The sequence below is a fragment of the Pseudophryne corroboree genome, chromosome 5, assembly GCF_028390025.1.
Source record: "Pseudophryne corroboree isolate aPseCor3 chromosome 5, aPseCor3.hap2, whole genome shotgun sequence".
In the NCBI taxonomy this organism is placed as follows: Eukaryota; Metazoa; Chordata; class Amphibia; order Anura; family Myobatrachidae; genus Pseudophryne; species Pseudophryne corroboree.
Genome location: NC_086448.1, coordinates 200,828,887 through 200,851,161, shown reverse-complemented (window position 1 = coordinate 200,851,161; position 22,275 = coordinate 200,828,887). Strand labels below are relative to the sequence as shown.

General features: G+C 44.7%; 1 protein-coding gene and 3 pseudogenes across 1 annotated transcript in view; 1 reads left to right on the top strand and 3 right to left on the bottom strand.

Annotated features, from left to right (window-relative positions):
• SPMIP4 (sperm microtubule inner protein 4) overlaps window positions 1–22,275 on the bottom strand; it is a 208,656-nt gene that overhangs the window by 107,233 nt on the left and 79,148 nt on the right. Inside the window, exon 3 of the mRNA XM_063922009.1 lies at window positions 18,073–18,144. Coding sequence (XP_063778079.1) covers window positions 18,073–18,144 — 72 coding nt within the window. The remainder of the gene's footprint in view (window positions 1–18,072; window positions 18,145–22,275) is intronic.
• LOC134930409 (5S ribosomal RNA) lies at window positions 4,679–4,797 on the bottom strand (annotated as a pseudogene).
• LOC134930408 (5S ribosomal RNA) lies at window positions 12,133–12,251 on the bottom strand (annotated as a pseudogene).
• On the top strand, window positions 14,542–14,660 carry LOC134930407 (5S ribosomal RNA; annotated as a pseudogene).

Sequence of the window (22,275 nt, the reverse complement as noted above, 5' to 3'; positions counted from 1 at the left end):
CTCATACATGTGTACATTAAACCAACTCTGTATATAAGGCAGGGAACACCCAAACAACTGGAATTCTGCAGTGCAAACGAGGACCACAACATTAATAGATACTGCATTGAAGGGTAAGCTGATCGGTGTGGTACGGGATTCATGGTCTCCTAGTTGTTAAAGATAAGCCCACCCAAGGCAGTAAACATATTGTGGAGTAATAACTAATAGTTATGTTACGGATTCTCTGGAGTCAACATACTTGTGACATGGGATTTGGCAGTAACAGGATCCGCAAATAGTAGCGTGCGGCCATTGTCATGTATCCTCAATTTAGCTGGATACATCAACGCAAATTTGGTATTACTCTCGTGAAGCATCCTGCAAACATCAGAAAACTCTCTCCTCTTTTGCGCCACAGAGGCAGAGAAGTCCTGAAAGACTAAAATACGTTTACCATTTACTAGCAATTGCGGGATTTTCCGGTAAGAGCGCAAAACATGTTCCTTCATGCGGAAATCCAGAAATCTCGCAATGACAGGCCGTGGTCTCACCTCAACATCAGGGCGAGTGGGACCAATTCTATGTGCTCTTTCAATATGCAGTAGAAATGGGGAGTCTGAGATATCTAGAGCTGAGAACAGGTCATGCAGTATAAAATCAGCCAACTGCCCGTCCCTGATTGATTCGGGAATGCCCACGAAACGCAAATTCGATCTCCTATCCCTGTTCTCAAGGTCATCTATCTTTGCTTGCAGAGCAGCAATAGATGAATCCTGGGTAGCAGAGGATCGTTGTAGTGTATGCATCTGATCCTCCCCGTCACTAACCCTTTGCTCTAAGGAATTTATCCGTGAGGTGTTCTGATCAATCTTTGTAAGTGTGGAATCTAGTAGTGTTTGTATCTGTTCCAATCTTTTATCAATCAACTGTATATTTTCAAGTTTCTTGTCAATTTGAGGCATGAGGAGTCGCGAGATCTCCTGCGCCATAAGTAGTAAAGAGGGCTGGTCAGGCAGAGCCTCTGTTTCTTGAGGCCGAGCCTGAGAATTGTCCCCACCCGGAGGAGAGGGGGGGTTAAGTTTCCCCGCAGTATTTTTATTTTTACTCATTCTTGTATTCACTGAGGACTGAGAAGGTCTAACCGCTGGAGTTTTATGGACGAATTTGTCCATCACCCGGTCGTCAGACCGCTAAACAGAAAGGGTAGCAGGCCCTGAGGTGAACACACAGTGGTATATGATAATAAAACACCTCACGTAAGAGCTCAAGTTGGAAGATATGTCAGAGGTACTCAGCGAAAATAAAAAAATAAAAACATCAAGTTACATACTGAGCATAAAAAGGCAAATAAAAAGGCTCTGTAAAGGGTAACAGTGCATTAATATAGCTATTGAAATGAAACCGAGTGTCACAACATCAAGTCGCCACCAGGTGGCAATGTAACCTAAGAGATTTCTGTATAGGGATTACACAACTATATGAACTCATGTACCAATGCCTTATGAAGCAGCTTCAATCAGCAGTGGTAAGTACAGTAATAGTAGTGGGCAGATAGGGAAAGAAAAAAGGGAGAATCCAGTGAGATACAGGAAAGAGAACAGGGGAGAGGCCTGGGCCCCCACACCGCAAGGCGAAAGGGCCAAAGTAAAGGGGAGAGACAAAGCAATCAGTCGGAAAGAGGTATGAGGTATTACTAACGAAGTTGGGGAGAGGCACTTAACAGGCTAGTGGCAACAAGCGTAGAAGGAGGTCACATAAGTCCCGCGTGTAATGATGCAGTCCCAGGCAGCAGGACCAAGCAGCCAGTGGTCAGCGGCAGGCAAGTTTTTAAACAGCCACAGTAGCTTCCAATGCAGCGTCCACTATGTCAGCGTGCACCCAGCGACGGCCCCCATCCCCATATCACAGCTGATATGGAAGAGACCCCTCAGAATGGCCGAGCAGGCACAGAGCTCACCACCACCGTTCGACCTCAGCAAGAGATACCAGATCCCTGAAAGTACGAATGTACAGTCTCCAGCATCAGGGCCAGAGGGCTTGAGAGAGATCCGAACACCCCGGGAGCCGAGGGCAGCAGCGGCCACCCCCCCAGTTAGCAGTCTGTCCCGATTCAGCAGGCTCTATCCTCACCCGTGCAGGCAGATGTCTCCCGAGATCCTCTGCCGATCACCGCCGCATCGCCTAGCACAGCCGCGGATGCGGGGGAAAGCCGGGGGCCTCTCCAGAGACCGTTGCCGGCTCAGCGCCACACCGCAGCCAGCCGAACTCCGTCTCGCCGTCAGGCCTCGCCTCCGAACACCGCAGCACAGCCGCGGAAGCGGGGGGTGCCGGGTCAAAGTCCACCGCTCCAAAGGCCACCGCTGGTTCAGCGCCACACCACAGCCAGCAGTGAGGATCTTTACGGGCGTCCAGTGGCAGTAGAGGCAAACGGGCACAGGGGAGCTGAAGTTGCAGATCTGCCAGCAGGAAATCTATGTCTCCACACTGTCCCAGAACAGATGGGTCACCACCAAGGAGCCGCAAGTAAGGGAGAATCCCAGCGTGAGCGGCAGAGGCTAGGTAGCACCAGGCATCCACTTTTCTCGCCAAACCACACGTCGGCGTTCATGCAGGCCATCTCCTTGAAGGCCGAACTTCGGGGGCATACAATCACGCTCCTACTCCTGCAGGGTATCCCCAGGTTCCCTATCATGCAGGGAGTAACAGAGAGGGTCTCGTAGGAGATTAGAGGGTAGATAGCAGGGGGATGTCTGTGGATTTTCAGCCTGCAAGACGGAGCCCATCTAAAAAGCAGCCATGCTGGATGGCCCGCCCACTGGAAGTCTACAGTCCATGTTTTCAAGCCACAGTATCCAGTATCTAGTCTTCTGCAGTTCGTGATTTCAAGCCACAGTATTTAGTATCAGTCTTCCACAGTCCGTCATCTCAAATCATAGTTATTCTAATACCCAGTCTTCTTCAGCCAAGTTTTTCCCAGCCAAAGTCACTCAAGCCTTCATGTGCTTCCTAGACACTTGTGGTCCATGAGAAAGAACTATATCTGGCCTCTTCGCTTCTATCTTCCTAAGGTCCAGACTTCCCTCACTTTGGTCAGCTTGTCGGAGACCTCTCTTAAGCCTGACCTGACATGTATAAAGATACGTAAAAAGCTCATGAGTGTTAAGAAGGGATTGGATAATTGAGGCGGCAATGTGTACAGAGGAGTGAGTTGCAGGGGAATGAAGGATGTAACTGTTTTGGAGAAAATACCATGAGATGAAGAAAATGTGCATCTGTGAAAATTTCTTAAAACTCCTAAGGTGCATGTTTCACAGAGTGTTTACATTCTGACTGCTGTTGCAGTCAGGTCAGACAATATCAGAAATGGGGTGAAAAAGTTATGGGCATTTCAGGACAGTGACTAGTGCACACAAAAATTGTCCATCTCATGGGCAAGTAATTGGAGTGTCCATAACTTTTTTATTTATAAATATTGTGGGCCTAATTCAGAGATAGACGCAGCTGTGTTTGCTTTAGCACCTGTTGCCGGAATAATGGCTGAAACTATATGCAAACTATGCATATGCTAGTATCAGACCTGCCCCCGGAGTACAAGAGTGCATTTGAATGTGCAAGGACTAAGACGCCCACTTTCACCCTCTGTGCGCGCTGTATTGCGCCACCATCAGCGCACCATCACTCGCACCATCGACGCTTGCACCAACTCTATGGCAGGCACAGTTTCTCTCCTGTCTGGATCAGTGGATGTTTAATGGTGTGCAGAGAATGAGTACATACCGTCACCCATTCCTGCTCCCATAACATTGGATCTATATGCTTACATTATACTCCTGTCTTGTAGAGAGATTTACTTTACAAATGATAGTGATTCCCACAATGAGAGAAAGCATACGTAAGGGAATGGAGAGGGAAGAAATATGTATATCTATTATAATTAGATACCCATAAACAAGGTTGTGACCCCGCACCAGTCCTGAGATTTCAGAGATAATTTATTAAACCAGAATTAAGTAAATATGTATATACCTACAATTGTTAGTACCTGGTGGTGCACCCAGAGTCAGAAAAAACTGGAGAGAAAACAACTTTGCAGAAGACTCGTGTGGGTGCACTCTTGTTATTTGTTATATGATTATTTATTAAGACATAGCTTTTATTAATTCATTTAAAATAAATCCTCACTCTTATACTCCACCTTATTTGGTTAATAGGATATATTATATCTATATGCACTAAAAGTGCTTAAAAAATTGGAAATGTTCTGGTTAGTCTAATCACCAAAAAAGACTTGTAGGGGGATATAGACACTGTAGTTCTATATCCAATCCTAACCAACCAGCACAAGCGAAGCTTGTTTTAATGAGACCTCAATGGGTCATAATTAATCGGACCAGTCTTATCAGGAGTATGTGTTGTAACAGAATTATATATATATATATATATATATATATATATATATATATATATATATATATATATATATATATATATATATATATATATATATATATATATATATATAGGAGTTGCCTACTAATTGCCCCCGTATTTGAGAGACAATAAGTTTAGTTAATTTTTGGGCTTTAAATATCTGGTAAAAAGAAGGAGAAAACAGAAAAGAAGAGGAAAGAGAAAAAAAGGGAGGGGAGAGAAAAAGTGGTGATCCTGCTGTTGGTATCCGGTCGGAGGGGGTCATTAATTACAACACCGGGTATTCTCTGGGGGTCTCCCTCACAGGTACTGACCCAGCCCACCACCGTTTTGCTTCCAAGATCAGACGAGATCGGGCTCTGTCGGTGGGGTATGGTAGTAACTATTGACGCAATTGGTCGACCCACCAATGAGAGTGCACCGAATAAAGATTGCAGAGAAAGGAAAATGCGGATCTGCTGTCTACGTTAGACGCAGGTTTTCACCTGTGAATCATAAATGAGAGTCCGCTGATCTAAGAAAATTAAATGCTGCAGATGAAGATAAAGGTAGGTTGAAGGGTGAGAGTACACATTCAGTATATGCTGAAATATCGCCTATATTAAATTAACACCAGTTGATCCCACCTATAACCGCCATATACTGTACCGCTAGGCAAGGAACAATATGCGATCAATGTCACAGAGATCGGGTGTTATTTGCAATAGGTACTAACAAATTGTTTGATAAATTAGACATACATATGTTATATCTAAAATCCCTGCTATGGGCTAGATTGAACTAAAAAAGGCTGTAGCGCATATACCAAAAAGAGTGTTCCCCCAAGAGAAAAAAATAAAAAAATTTTTGATTGTAAATGCAACCCAGAATATGGGACTGTTGCACTAAAAAAGACAAAATATCTGGGGAGGAGTGTCATGAGAAAACCTGAATAGGTTTTGGTGTTTGTTAAATGATATAGGTTATAACAAGTTTGAACAAAGAATTTCTCTGTGAAAAGATACAAAAAAATATACGAAAAAATATATACAAAAAAATACCAGTCCCAGCCCAGGTCCCTAGGTCAGTCTGGAGTTGCAAAGATCTGCATCATACTCCTGACGTCCGTGGTCAGAAGAGGAAAACGCGTTTCACCCGTCTTGCGGGCTTGTTCACTTCCAATGCTGCTAATTAGGGTGATAAATCAGGTTTAAATACCTGTTGCTGAGAGCCCAGCCAATCACCGGGATCCAAGATTAACCATCTGATTGGTTTGCAGGTAACATGCTCAGGCCAGTGGAAATGACGTTTTTCCACTGGTTGCTAGGTTACCTTATGCTGTTTATATGTGGCTAGAGTGAAGACGAGGGAATCCCCATGTATAGATGTAAAATCGTACCCTGGCTGTTTGACACTGCGCCTCCGGACTTGCCGATAGCCGCATCGCTGGTGCCCCTTTGTTTGTCCCTAATACTCCGGGCAGAGACGGCACATGCCTTTGGGTAAATACCCGAGCGTCTCGTTGCTAGGCATTGCCGCGTCTCCCCGGCTTCAGAGGATGACGTCACCCCGTCTCCCCGGCATTCGGGCAGAGACGATACGTCACGTCCGGTGGTGCCTGAGCATCTAGTTGCCTGGCAACCGGAAAGTGGGAGTTTCGTAGGGGCGGACAATTGTAGGGCACTTAATTACACTGTGCCCATGTGTAAGGGGTCCTGATGTTGACGGGAAAAAGGGGGAAAGTTGGGGAAAGTGAGCGCAAAGGGAAACAAATATATGAGAAAGGAAAATATGTGAGAAAAGAAATATGTCTCAAAGTACAGAAAAAGATTAAATATCTGTACTTAGGTGTGACATCGCCTGCTGTAAATTATCAACAGGTGCATAAGGTCTTCCCGGCTGTCCGGGTAAGGATGATAGGGTAACATCCATTGGTATCAAGTCTCACATTCTTGGATGAATAGGGAGGGATTATTCCTAGATCTAGTTAAAAGGATAGGGCTTCTTATTGTGGGATTTGTGGTGCCCCGGTAGCCCCGGTTGTTAGCTTATAATGTAATTCTTTAATGAGCAGGGTAGGGCCATGTGTAGACATGGCGTGTTGTGTAACCTATTCCGTAGTATTGTGCCCGGATAGGGGTATGCGGATGTTTCTCTGTTATGGTCACCTGTGTAGAAATATTAGGTCTTTTATATAAGACATACATGGTGATTGGTTTTTACAATTGTTTGATTTTAATTTTAAATTTTAATAGGGGTTGTCACCAAACCAACCACCTGAGTGGTGGTATTGTACCTTGTTGGTTACCCTTGTTTATATTTTTATATAGTTGCTGACTGGCTTATTGTAGCACTTGTGCTATCATGTGTGAGACCTGTGAGTGATTAGTGTAGAATTGAAAAATAATAAATAATAATTAATAAATAATAAATGTTGAATAATATTAACTCGGGCGTGCATATTGTGTAATCTTATTGTGTTTGTGAGTGAAGCTATTGAAAAAGATAAGGATGGGTTGAATTGGAAACGTGAATTGCGGGCAAAGTGATTCATTTGGGTCTGATAATTTGGTATTGGGTGTGTATGATGTATGTGCCTTTCTGGTGATGAGTCCTGGGTTGAGTGGTGTGCCTATTGTGGATGTCCTATTGGGTGATGTGGGACTTGGAAATGGTGTGAACTGTGAAAAGGTGAAAAAAACAAACAAACAAACAAACAAACAAACAACAAAACATTATTGGAAAAATGTATGTGCTGAAACAAGATATGTGACAAGGTGCCCAAACCATGTGTGGGATGTGTGTGCATATCCAACTTTTGCTGTTGGATGGTTGTGGTGAATAGTGTACCTGAGTGAGGTGAAGGAAAACGATGTGTGAAGGGTGTAGCCTGAGGTGCAGTGATTGCTGTGGGGACCACTGAATTGGTGATGAGTATAGGGTGAATGAAGTAGGGGGGTATGATATTGGTTGTTAAATTGTTAAATTGTTAGTTCCGCTAAGTTTGTTGTTATGGGTTCAGAATTATAGGGTAGGTTGATCCCTAGGTCTCTCCAGGGAAATAATGAATGTGTACCTGTTCTGGTGATTGTGCTGATAGATAAAAAAGAGAAGGGTTGCTTGGGCCCTAGATAAAGGGTGCCATGATTGTCCTGATTGTGGAGCTAAAGAACCTGTTGACAGGTCTGGTTAGGGATCATGATGTATACCCTGATTGTGGCTAAATTAAGCAGGTTAGTCGGTGTGGGGGCGATCATGGAGGAAGAGAGGGGGGATGCTGTTATGAGGAGGGGAAAGAAATGAAGAGTGGTTGGGTTATTGAGCATACTGGGTAGAGAGAATGATGGCATATCATCAGACTAATTACAGAAAAGCACTATAATTTATGCTTTCATTGAGACCCATTGGTTTGTAAGTATTAAGTTTGAAGATCCATTCTGTTTCTTTCTTCAGAAGTTCTTTACTCAGATCTCCTCCTCTGATACCCAGCTGAACTTTTTCCAGGCCATAGACCTTGAGATCTTTCATATAATCTGTGTGACATAGATGAAAGTGTCTCGCCACCGAGGTCAGTTTTCTCATTCGAATGAGATCACTGGCGGCATTGCGGCAAGTTCCCACATGTTCTAAGATGCGCTCCTTGAATTTGCGGGTCGTCATCCCTACATACCTCAAATTACAGCTGCATTCAATGCAGTAAATCAGGCCTCGAGTGCTGCAGTTGAAAAATTGCCTGATGGGTATGGGTTTGCCATAACGATCAGATATGGTATTAACTTTCAACATGCGTGGACAAGCTTTACAATGTCCGCATGGGAAAGTGCCTTTCAGATTATTCGATTTTGTGGTTCTTGATTGGAAATGGCTCCGTACTAGGAGGTCCTTGATGTTACTCGATCTCCTCCAACTCATTTGTATGTTGGTGTCTATCAATGGTGCCAGAGTCTTATCCAACTGGAGTATCGGAAGATGTTTCTCAATAGCCTTCTTGATCTGTCTCCATTCCGAGCAGAAAGTCCCAATGAATCTGATCTTGTCATCAGTTTTCTTGGGAGTTTTGGTTGTAAAAATTAGAGTGTCCCTGGGTTTCTTGATCGCTTCTTTATATGCCCTTTTCAAAGATCTTTTGCTGTAGCCTCTCTCATGTAACCGATGAGAGAGTTCCTGGCTTTTACTCTTGAAAACCGCATCTTCTGAGCAATTTCTCCGAAGTCTCAGATATTCTCCCTTGGGTATGTTTTCTACTGTCGGTGGAAAGTGCGCGCTAGTTTGGAACAAGAGACTATTGGTTGAGGTTGCTTTTCGGTAAAGTTCGGTCGATAGATTGCCTGTACTGGATTTGTAGATATTGATGTCCAGGAAGGATATTGTCTTCTGGTCAATGGTATACGTCAGCTTTATATTCAAATCGTTATTGTTCAGAAGTTTAATGAATTCCATCAGGAGATCTTGGTCACCATCCCATATGATAAAGATGTCATCTATATATCTTAGCCATAACATCACATGTTCCGTATATAGATCATTAGTATCCGTGAAGACATATTTCTTCTCCCACCAGCCTAGAAACAGATTCGCATAGGTAGGTGCACAGGCCGCCCCCATGGCTGTGCCTCTGACCTGGAGATAAAATTGTTCCTGAAAAGTGAAATAATTCTTCTCTAGTACAAATGCCAATAGGTTGTATAGAAAGTTGCCAAAGTCACCCTTTTCATCATTATCAAGGAAGAACCGTGTCGCCCTTAGTCCGGCCTGATGATCAATACTGGTATACAGCGCTTCAACATCAAGGGTCACCAGTAGGAAATTATCTTCAAAAATGATGTCACTGATCTTTTGTAGCAGGTCCGAGGTGTCTTTCAAATAAGAAGGTAATTGTAGGACATATTCTCGGAGATGTAAATCGAGGAAACGACTCGGCTGTTCCAGTAAGCCTCCATTGCCCGACATGATGGGTCTCCCCGGGGGTTTGTTCAGATCCTTGTGTGTTTTTGGGAGAAGATAAAATGTGGGTGTTTTAGGATTTTTAATTGAAAGATATGTGTGTTCCTGTTTTGTAATAACACCCGTTGACCAGGCTTCTCTAATCAGACTGATGTATTCTGTATGGAAACGGGTCGTTGGATTGTTTAGCAGCTTTTTGTAACATGTAGTTTGTTTTAATTGTCTCAAAGCTTCTGTCACATACATATCTACCGGCCACAGCACTATGTTGCCCCCCTTGTCAGATGGCTTAATTACCACATCCTTCCAGGTTCTCAGCTCTCTTAGGGCTTCTCTTTCATCGTAAGACAAATTCTGAGGAAAGTAATAGTATTTCCTTTCTCTGCGATGTTTAATCAGATCAAATTCTTTTGATGCCATGTCCAAGAAAACCCTGATTTCCGGACTGTTGTTATCTGGTGGGAAAAAGGTTGACTTGGCTCTACATTTAGGGCGATCTCTTGTCCCTGTTTCATGTCCTGATTCTGATTGAAGGTCTTCCAAGATTTCTACGATCTCCAAATCCTCCGGACTCCAAGGGGGGTCTCCCGTGGCCCCCTCTTTTCTTGAGTTCTGTTCACTGAAGAATTTTTTAAGAAGCAGTTTCCTCCCAAATAAGCGCAGATCCTTTTCCCACATGAAACGGTCAAAGGGTTTGGTGGGAGAGAAGGATAAACCTTTGCTGAGCACTTTCCTTTGTACCGGGGATATTGGGGGTAATTCCAAGTTGATCGCAGCAGGAAATTTTTTAGCAGTTGGGCAAAACCATGTGCACTGCAGGTGGGGCAGATATAACATGTGCATGGAGAGTTAGATTTGGGTGGGTTATTTTGTTTCTGTGCAGGGTAAATACTAGCTGCTTTATTTTTACACTGCAATTTAGATTGCAGATTGAACACACCACACCCAAATCTAACTCTCTCTGCACATGTTATATCTGCCTCCCCTGCAGTGCACATGGTTTTGCCCAACTGCTAAAAAATTTCCTGCTGCGATCAACTCAGAATTACCCCCATTGTTCTGTCTGATAAGTTAATAATTTGAAGGTGTTCCGAGGAGAGTGAGTTTATCGTGCTTTCCTCTGTCGTTCCGGATACTTTGATGTCCTGGGAGTATCCCATTTGTCGATCCTTCCCCTGTCTCTTCTTGCCCCCCCCTTCTTGTTGGCCTGTGTATCGATTTCTGCCTCTGTTTCTCTGACCTTGGCCTAAAAAATGGGGTGAATCTTCACGGTCTCTCGTGTCGTATGGTGTCCGTGTGTCTCCTATTGGTTCATTGGCTGAATCGTCACTCATAGAGGACTCGAATTCCGAAAAGGTGGGGTCTTCCTGTCGTCTCGTATCTCTATTACCTCGGGGTCGTGTGTTCCATCTAAAGATGTTGCCCTGGGTGAAATCCTGTTTGTCCCTCTGTAGCTTGTTCCGCTTGCGATCCCTAATACCTCTTTCATATGTATCCAGGTCCTTTTTGTATTTTTCAAAAGTGATCTGGAACGGGAGATCTTTTTCCCATTTTTCAAGAGTTTTTCCGAGTTCTTCTATTTCTTTCTCTACTTGATCGAGGATCAGGGTATCGTGTTTAATGAGTATATGTAACAGATCATTGGAGCATTTCAGTAGAGCCGCCTCCCACTCGTCCTTCAAATTGATTGTAGCTAGGGGAAACGAGGGGAAAATCTTGGGTCTTAGGCCCCTGGGTACTATCTTGTGTTTGACATAATTCTCCAGAGTAGTAATGTCCCAGGTCAAACGGATCCTCCTTTGTAATGTTTTCTGGAGTTTTGATAGAGGGTCCCTCCAGTCTGTTATGGACCTGGAGGGGTCCTCTATATCCGACAGGAGATCCTCAAAACCTTCAGTATTCCTGCGTCTGAGTAATTCAGATTTGAGTGAGAAAGAAGTCATTGGTGTAGATATATTGTGAGGTGGGTATATGAGGAAAATAAACGGATGACCAGGAGGAAGAAAGAAAACCCCCGTTGGACAGTGTCCTTACGTACTTGAGTATTTGGATGGACCGTGCTGGAATCAGAAGCTGACCTATTGGTCAGAAAAACAAGTTATCCATAAACAAGGTTGTGACCCCGCACCAGTCCTGAGATTTCAGAGATAATTTATTAAACCAGAATTAAGTAAATATGTATGGTAGGTATACCTACAATTGTTAGTACCTGGTGGTGCACCCAGAGTCAAAAAAAAAACTGGAGAGAAAACAACTTTGCAGAAGACTCTTGTGTGGGTGCACTCTTGTTATTTGTTATATGATTATTTATTAAGACATAGCTTTTATTAATTCATTTAAAATAAATCCTCACTCTTATACTCCACCTTATTTGGTTAATAGGATATATTATATCTATATGCACTAAAAGTGCTTAAAAAATTGGAAATGTTCTGGTTAGTCTAATCACCAAAAAAGACTTGTAGGGGGATATAGACACTGTAGTTCTATATCCAATCCTAACCAACCAGCACAAGCGAAGCTTGTTTTAATGAGACCTCAATGGGTCATAATTAATCGGACCAGTCTTATCAGGAGTATGTGTTGTAACAGAATTATATATATATATATATATATATATAAGGAGTTGCCTACTAATTGCCCCCGTATTTGAGAGACAATAGGTTTAGTTAATTTTTGGGCTTTAAATATCTGGTAAAAAGAAGGAGAAAACAGAAAAGAAGAGGAAAGAGAAAAAAAGGGAGGGGAGAGAAAAAGTGGTGATCCTGCTGTTGGTATCCGGTTGGAGGGGGTCATTAATTACAACACCGGGTATTCTCTGGGGGTCTCCCTCACAGGTACTGACCCAGCCCACCACCGTTTTGCTTCCAAGATCAGACGAGATCGGGCTCTGTCGGTGGGGTATGGTAGTAACTTTTGACGCAATTGGTCGACCCACCAATGAGAGTGCACCGAATAAAGATTGCAGAGAAAGGAAAATGCGGATCTGCTGTCTACGTTAGATGCAGGTTTTCACCTGTGAATCATAAATGAGAGTCCGCTGATTATCAGACCCTAATGAATCACTTTGCCCGCAATTCACGTTTCCAATTCAACCCATCCTTATCTTTTTCAATAGCTTCACTCACAAACACAATAAGATTACACAATATGCACGCCCGAGTTAATATTATTCAACATTTATTATTTATTAATTATTATTTAATATTTTTCAATTCTACACTAATCACTCACAGGTCTCACACATGATAGCACAAGTGCTACAATAAGCCAGTCAGCAACTATATAAAAATATAAACAAGGGTAACCAACGAGGTACAATACCACCACTCAGGTGGTTGGTTTGGTGACAACCCCTATTAAAATTAACAATTAAAATCAAACAATTGTAAAAACCAATCACCATGTATGTCTTATATAAAAGACCTAATATTTCTACACAGGTGGCCATAACAGAGAAACATCCGCATACCCCTATCCGGGCACAATACTACGGAATAGGTTACACAACACGCCATGTCTACACATGGCCCTACCCTGCTCATTAAAGAATTACATTATAAGCTAACAACCGGGGCTACCGGGGCACCACAAATCCCACAATAAGAAGCCCTATCCTTTTAACTAGATCTAGGAATAATCCCTCCCTATTCATCCAAGAATGTGAGACTTGATACCAATGGATGTTACCCTATCATCCTTACCCGGACAGCCGGGAAGACCTTATGCACCTGTTGATAATTTACAGCAGGCGATGTCGCACCTAAGTACAGATATTTAATCTTTTTCTGTACTTTGAGACATATTTCTTTTCTCACATATTTTCCTTTCTCATGTATTTGTTTCCCTTTGCGCTCACTTTCCCCAACTTTCCCCCTTTTTTCCGTCAACATCAGAACCCCTTACACATGGGCACAGTGTAATTAAGTGCCCTACAATTGTCCGCCCCTACGAAACTCCCACTTTCCGGTGCCAGGCAACTAGATGCTCAGGCACCACCGGACGTGACGTATCGTCTCTGCCCGAATGCCGGGGAGACGGGGTGACATCATCCTCTGAAGCCGGGGAGACGCGTCAATGCCTAGCAACGAGACGCTCGGGTATTTACCCAAAGGCATGTGCCGTCTCTGCCCGGAGTATTAGGGACGAACAAAGGGGCACCAGCGATGCGGCTATCGGCAAGTCTGGAGGCGCAGTGTCAAACAGCCAGGGTACGATTTTACATCTATACATGGGGATTCCCTCGTCTTCACTCTAGCCACATATAAACAGCATAAGGTAACCTAGCAACCAGTGGAAAAACGTCATTTCCACTGGCCTGAGCATGTTACCTGCAAACCAATCAGATGGTTAATCTTGGATCCCGGTGATTGGCTGGGCTCTCAGCAACAGGTATTTAAACCTGATTTATCACCCTAATTAGCAGCATTGGAAGTGTACAAGCCCGCAAGACGGGTGAAACGCGTTTTCCTCTTCTGACCACGGACATCAGGAGTATGATGCAGATCTTTGCAACTCCAGACTGACCTAGGGACCTGGGCATTGACTGGTATTTTTTTGTATATATTTTTTTGTATATTTTTTTGTATCTTTTCACAGAGAAATTCTTTGTTCAAACTTGTTATAACCTATATCATTTAACAAACACCAAAACCTATTCAGGTATTCTCATGACACTCCTCCCCAGATATTTTGTCTTTTTTAGTGCAACAGTCCCATATTCTGGGTTGCATTTACAATCAAATTTTTTTTTATTTTTTTCTCTTGGGGGAACACTCTTTTTGGTATATGCGCTACAGCCTTTTTTAGTTCAATCTAGCCCATAGCAGGGATTTTAGATATAACATATGTATGTCTAATTTATCAAACAATTTGTTAGTACCTATTGCAAATAACACCCGATCTCTGTGACATTGATCGCATATTGTTCCTTGCCTAGTGGTACAGTATATGGCGGTTATAGGTGGGATCAACTGGTGTTAATTTAATATAGGCGATATTTCAGCATATACTGAATGTGTACTCTCACCCTTCAACCTACCTTTATCTTCATCTGCAGCATTTCATTTTCTTAGATCAGCGGACTCTCATTTATGATTCACAGGTGAAAACCTGCGTCTAACGTAGACAGCAGATCCGCATTTTCCTTTCTCTGCAATCTTTATTCGGTGCACTCTCATTGGTGGGTCGACCAATTGCGTCAAAAGTTACTACCATACCCCACCGACAGAGCCCGATCTCGTCTGATCTTGGAAGCAAAACGGTGGTGGGCTGGGTCAGTACCTGTGAGGGAGACCCCCAGAGAATACCCGGTGTTGTAATTAATGACCCCCTCTGACCGGATACCAACAGCAGGATCACCACTTTTTCTCTCCCCTCCCTTTTTTTCTCTTTCCTCTTCTCTTCTGTTTTCTCCTTCTTTTTACCAGATATTTAAAGCCCAAAAATTAACTAAACCTATTGTCTCTCAAATACGGGGGCAATTAGTAGGCAACTCCTATATATATATATATATATATATATATATATATATATATATATATATATATATATATATATATATATATATATATACATAATTCTGTTACAACACATACTCCTGATAAGACTGGTCCGATTAATTATGACCCATTGAGGTCTCATTAAAACAAGCTTCGCTTGTGCTGGTTGGTTAAGATTGGATATAGAACTACAGTGTCTATATCCCCCTACAAGTCTTTTTTGGTGATTAGACTAACCAGAACATTTCCAATTTTTAAAGCACTTTTACTGCATATAGATATAATATATCCTATTAACCAAATAAGGTGGAGTATAAGAGTGAGGATTTATTTTAAATGAATTAATAAAAGCTATGTCTTAATAAATAATCATATAACAAATAACAAGAGTGCACCCACACAAGAGTCTTCTGCAAAGTTGTTTTCTCTATAATTAGATACCCACCAATCCCCTGAAAGGTGTCCGCTGGTAGCTATAGACAAGTCCCTGCCTGTAGAGCTACACATATAGGTGTTATGATTCCCGTACTCCAGACCAGAGGAGATCGTATGGCTGAGGTCAGAGTACTGGGAAGATATGCTGGTTGTGGGAGCAGGAAAGCCTAGTAACCCCTGGCGCCCTAACTCCGTTGTCTCGCCCGTGTTATCAGAAATCCCCTGCGAGACTATGGTTGCTTGAGCCCATGGCAGCCGCGTTCGAAGGGCGGATTATGTCTGCCCAACCCCGATGCCCCCTCAGGTCTTAATGGGAGACAAAGGGAAATCCGAGACAGGGTGATAACAAGGGGCCCTCTGACTAAGCAACCAGGCCAGGGGTTACAAGCTAACTAACTAAATCAAAAGGTATGTGCGGACTAGCCGCCAGGGAAAAGGACAACCAAAGATCCACTGATCCGTTACTCCTATCCAGCACCGCTGGATACCAGAGTGGATCAGGGAGAGCGGAATCCTCCGCAAAAGCTCCAGGACACAAATATACTAAATAATAAACAGTAAGCGGACAAGCCGCAACACACGGCTGCGCCGTGACTCACGAACACCACAGGATGTTAAAGGTGCTCAGTCAGACTCCAGGAAAAGATGACAAATCTCTGAGTACAGGACCACTGAGGACAGGAACAACCGGCTTGAGCAGGACTGGATACTTTCTGCAACTGACATAGGCAAACAGGAAGCTGCCGACACCGACTTTCAGAACTGGAGGACAGGCAGAATCCACTGGAACTCAGGGTAGGACACGGGATCAGACACAGGGACTGACACAGGAATCCACACAGGGACTGACACAGGAATCCACACAGGGACTGACAAGAACCAGCTCAAACTTAAAGCAGACTGCAAACCAAGGAATATCATCAGCCTCTGCTAACTGCAGTGAGCCAGCATATATCAGAGAGGCCTAATTAATTATCTCTAGCAGCTGGCCTGCTGCACGACTAAGCTGACAAGATGCAATCAGCAGCCAGATGAGGCTGAACACATGGGAACAAGCTGCAATTGCACAGACTCACCAGCGGCAGCAGACAAGAGTAATCCAAAACAGAGCAATGGGAAATCCTGGCATGCAAGACAACTAAATAAACATAAAATAGGAATGAACCACTACCTGTGGTTCATAACAGTATCCCCTCCTTAAGGGTGAGCTCCGAGCACCCCATGACACCCACGGGGAACATAAACAAAAGTATAACATGAAATACAGAACAAAACTGCAAAACAGGAATGAGCCACAGCCGTGGCTCATAACAATAGGTAGGTAAATTTCTTACTGTGAAACCAGCAAAAGTCATGCGGAGCTTCAGAAGCGTTGAGTGAGATTTATCAAAGCTTCTAAAATGAATAAGTGGAGGTGTTGCCCATAACAACCAATCATATTGTAGCTATCCTTTTTTAGACTGTACAGGATAAAGGATAGCTAGAATCTGACTGGCTGCTATGTGTCCACTTTTCCTTCCAAGATTTGATGCATTTCTCCAATTGAACACCATAATATATGTCATTATTTTTATGTTGAATGTGTTCAGTGAAGGAGAGAGATGGTGTGATGCCCATTTATTTTCCATGTTACATTTAAGAACTGTGAAGCAAACTGTATTCAGAAGCAAAGACCCTTATGATCCATAAAGGCTTGGGACTGACTAATTAGAGAGACCAGGATCAAGTATATATATATATGTCTGGCGCCTATGCCTCACACCAGTGTGAGATTAGCTACAAATAAAGTAAAATACATGTGATTAATCTGCAGTAGGTCCTCTGAAATACAATTAATCTATTGGACTAGTAAGCAAAGGCACAAATAAAGGCCTGATTCAGAGCTGATCATAGATGTGCTAAATTTAGCACATCTGCGATCTGTTTCTCTGACATGCGGGGGGACGCCCAGCACAGGGCTTGTCCGCCCTGCATGTCTGGCCCTGCAATCCCTGCACAGGTGCGAGAGCATTGCACGGCGGTGATGCTTTCGCACCTGCCAAGTAGCTCCCTGCCTGAGCAGCCTAGCTGTGCTGGCAGGTGGTTACCCGCCATGTTCCAGGTCACAGCGGCTGCGAGTGACGTCACGCAGCCGTCACGGCTTGCCCCCACAACGGTCTGGACACGCCTGCGTTGTCCGGACTGCGCCCCACCAACGGCGTTCTAATGCTGTTAGCACATACCCTCCCGTACCGCGACCGCCTCTGCCTGTCAATCAACTAGGACTTACTGGGTGCGCCCACAGTGTGTGCTCTTTCCACAAAGCCTTCAGAGTGCAATCACTGCCGTTGCAGCGATCGCTTCTGAATCACCCCCAAAGTATATTGAAGAAGAAAAGTAAGGAAGGTAAAGCTGGCCATACACATCTGGTAGTGATAAACCTATTGGAAGCCACATTTGGATGGTTTGTTCTCAATTAAGTAAAAAGTGTCCTAACTGACTATCAAAACCACAGCCATGTATAGGTGGGCATCTGTGAGATTACTATAATGAAAGATAACAGTGCCAGGCTATCTGAGATGGTGTTGTAATAGATGGATTGACTGATATCCCTATGACACTGACTTCTCACATAACTGACTTACAGTACAGATCATAGACATAGCCATAAAATCTGGTTTGTTACTGACGTCAAGACCTGTGGAGTCAAGAAATAGCTATTGCAGTAGAACAAACATTGGAGCATAATATACAAGATCACATGGTCTATAAATCTGTGTAACATCTGCTAACAGTAATGGATAGGAACGCATTTACTTACAGGTCATCGCTTATCCGGACTGCACTTTTCTTCAACTTGGTTATGTTATAGTTCTGCTGCATGGGTACCACACTGGGCAACAAATAGAAAAGTTACATTAAGTACACACCATCTGATAATTTTATTTTGTAAACTAATATGTGTGTGTGATAAATAACAGTAACCACCCAGAGCCTGTTATCCAGGCATGTATTCTAAAATGCATGCAGACAGAAATACACATGGATAACCCCATAACGGAGGCTGTTTGTGATGTATGCTGCTCCATATACATACACAAAGCTCATCATACAAACAGCATTTTTATATCAAAGACTGGATCAGAATTATAACTGGATTGGAAAACATGGAAAAAAATTAATCAGACAATTAGTATTTGGGGGGGGGGGGGGGGGCGGGGGGGAGTTTAGGCCTTAATGAATTAATACAAAGGCTCCGAAGTAAGTGATTAAAAAGGGAAGATGGAGCCTCAATTCTGGTACACACTAGGCGATTAATTGAGCGATATATCAGATCAAAGTGATATATCGGCCACATCGCTCAGTGTGTACCTGTTATTGCACGCTCCTTTGTGTCATTCCCTGGGTTGTCCTGTTCGGTGTACTGCATGACCAATAAGATGACCCAGGGAACGACAACATGCATTTTATGTTGCGGGCAACAATACATTGTGCTATAGTGCAGTGTGTATGGACGTCGCAATGTATTGTGCCGTCGCTGGGTACACACATTGTTTAGTGTGTACTCAGCAATACACTTCCCCAGTGGCAAATTTCCTATTAGGCACATGAGGCATGTGCCATGGGGCGGCACTTGTGTTGGTGCTGTCAGCCCAAAAATTACCAGTAACTGCAAAATATTTCCACTGTGCTGTACCATATGCCATCTTGAATGGAGTGTAAATAGGTAAGACCTAGGACGTAGCTACCATAGGTGCAGGCAGCGCAGCTACTATGGGGCCCACAGCTGAGAGGGGCCCACCTTCCCTGTCAAAGTTACATGTGTTATGTCCATTTTTCGCCATTGGATGGTACTTAGGGGTCCATTCAAACTTTTTCCTTGGTGCCTGCAATATATCTAGGTATGCCCCTGGACTTGCTCACTGTAGTGTGGTATAAAATGAACTGGAGGGCATTTTAATGTTATATAATATGAATCGGGGCACTGTAATGAGGCACAATATGAACGGGGAGCACTATATATCATAATGTGAATTGGGGGTACTGTGCGGCATAATGTGTACTGGCAGCTCTGAAATGTGACATAGGGTGAACTTAAGCACTACTACGATTCATAAAAGAAACTCGGGCACTACTATGGGGCATAACATTAAATAAAGGCTCTACTATGGATCCGAAAATGAACTAGGGCACTATTATAGGGCATAAAATGAACAACTGCTGCAGAGAAGTGTCTCTCTAGAAGCAATGGGACAGGGGCCCCTTCAAAATATTGCTATGGTGCCCACAAAGTTCTGGCTTCGCCCCTGGGTAGGACATGCACATACTGCCCCTGTAGGCTGTCTTACTTAGTAAATATGTATAAATAAAAATAATACAATTAGGCAGGCAGGTGGCTGCCGTTACTGTTGTGCCTGGGGGTGCCCTCACCCCTAAATCCGCCCCTGCACTTCCCATGATGTCAGCCCCCCTTTCAAGTGTGAGGTACATGGATATTACAAGTAACCAGGAAATCCCATGGTTCATAAATGTACTATGGGGGTAATTCAGACCTGGTCACTGCAGCGGCAGCAATCGCCGGCTGAAGCCCTGTCCCGTGTGCGCACGTGCAGCAGTAGCTGCGTGTGCGCAAGTGAGATGCAAAGGCATCTTACTTGTGCAATTGCCTCTGCCTGACTGACAGGCAGGGACGGTCGCAGGGCGGTCGGGGCATGTCGTCGTTGGCGTTAGGACAGCATTGCAGCGGCATTGGGTCCGGACAATGCAGGCGTGTCTAGATTGTTTGCGGGACGGGGCACGGTGGCTGCGTGATGTCATGTGCAGCCACTGCGGCCAAAAACATGGCGGGTAGCCGCCGGCCTTCGCAGCTAGGCTGCATAGGCAGGTAGCTACCCGGCAGGTGCAAAAGCATCGCTGCTGCGCAATGCTTTCTCACATCTGCGGGGAAGGGGGGGGGGGGGGGGGCTGGCATGCGGGGTGTACTTGCCCTGTCCTGGGCATCCACCCGCATGTCAGAGATTTTGATCATAGATGTGCGTTTTTTCACACATCTACGATCACCTCAGAAGAATTAGGCCCTATGGGGGTAATTCTAAGTTGATCGCATCAGGAATTTTGTTAGCAGTTGGGCAAAACCATGTGCACTGCAGGGGAGGCAGTTATAACATGTGCAGAAAGAGTTAGATTTGGGTGGGTTATTTTGTTTCTGTGCAGGGTAAATACTGGCTGCTTTATTTTTACACTGCAAATTAGATTGCAGATTGAACACACCCCACCCAAATCTAACTCTCTCTGCACATGTTAAATCAGCCTCCCCTGCAGGGCCGTTTCTAGCGAATTTGGCTCCCAGTGCGAGATTTCAAAATGCCCCCCCTCATTGCGCGCTCCCGACAAGGGTGTGTGGCCTGATTCAAATGGGTGTGGTCCCATTAAAGTGGGCGTGGCCTCGTCTGATATCATCACGCCCACCACAGGGAAAAAAAATACAAATAAAAAAAGTCCCCATTTTATACATTACAGCAGGCAAGTGTCCCCATTTTACACAGTGCGGCAGGCAGGTGTCCCCATTTTACACAGCGCGGCAGGCAGGTGTCCCCATTTTACACAGCGCGGCAGGCAGGTGTCCCCATTTTACACAACGCGGCAGGCAGGTGTCCCCATTTTACACAGCGCGGCAGGCAGGTGTCCCCATTTTACACAGCGCGGCAGGCAGGTGTCCCCATTTTACACAGCGCGGCAGGCAGGTATCCCCATTTTTTACACAGCACGGCAGGCAGGTGTCCCCATTTTACACAGCACGGCAGGCAGGTGTCCCCATTTTACACAGTGCGGCAGGCAGGTGTCCCCATTTTACAAAGTGCGGCAGGCAGGTATCCCCATTTTACACAGCACGACAGGCAGGTGTCCCCATTTTACAAAGTGCGGCAGGCAGGTGTCCCCATTTTACACAGTGCGGCAGGCAGGTGTCCCCATTTTACAAAGTGCGGCAGGCAGGTATCCCCATTTTACACAGCACGACAGGCAGGTGTCCCCATTTTACAAAGTGCGGCAGGCAGGTGTCCCCATTTTACACAGTGCGGCAGGCAGGTGTCCCCATTTTACAAAGTGCGGCAGGCAGGTATCCCCATTTTACACAGCACGACAGGCAGGTGTCCCCATTTTACAAAGTGCGGCAGGCAGGTGTCCCCATTTTACACAGTGCGGCAGGCAGGTGTCCCCATTTTACAAAGTGCGGCAGGCAGGTATCCCCATTTTACACAGTGCGGCAGACAGGTGTCAAGTGGGGGGGGGAAGGAAGGGAGGGAGGGGGAGAGAGAGAGATAGAGATACTACTTACACCTTCCCGCTCTTCGGGTCCGGCCGCCTCACGTCCCTCGCGCCGGCCGCCTCCTCATTCCAGGCTTATCTCCTCCCCTCCCTCTTCTCGAGCACTCCTGCTCGGGGGGCGGGGTTTTGAGGAATGACGCGTTTGCGTCGTGACGTCACGACGCAAACGCGTCATTCCGCAAAACTCCGCCCCCCGAGCAGGAGCGCTCGGGAAGAGGGAGGAGAGGAGATAAGGACACACAAAGTGCCGCGGTGGTCGCCCCGTGCGGTTGCACGGCTCGCCCGCCGCTAGAAACGGCACTGCTCCCCTGCAGTGCACATGGTTTGCCCAACTGCTAACAAAATTCCTGCTGCGATCAACTTGGAATTACCCCCTATGTCTCAAGCTGAATTGACTTTAAAGTGATTTTAAGAAGACGTAATATAATACATACATTAATAATAAGAATTTACTTACCGATAATTCTATTTCTCGTAGTCCGTAGTGGATGCTGGGGACTCCGTCAGGACCATGGGGATTAGCGGCTCCGCAGGAGACAGGGCACAAAAATAAAAGCTTTAGGACTAGGTGGTGTGCACTGGCTCCTCCCCCTATGACCCTCCTCCAAGCCTCAGTTAGGATACTGTGCCCGGACGAGCGTACACAATAAGGAAAGATTTTGAATCCCGGGTAAGACTCATACCAGCCACACCAATC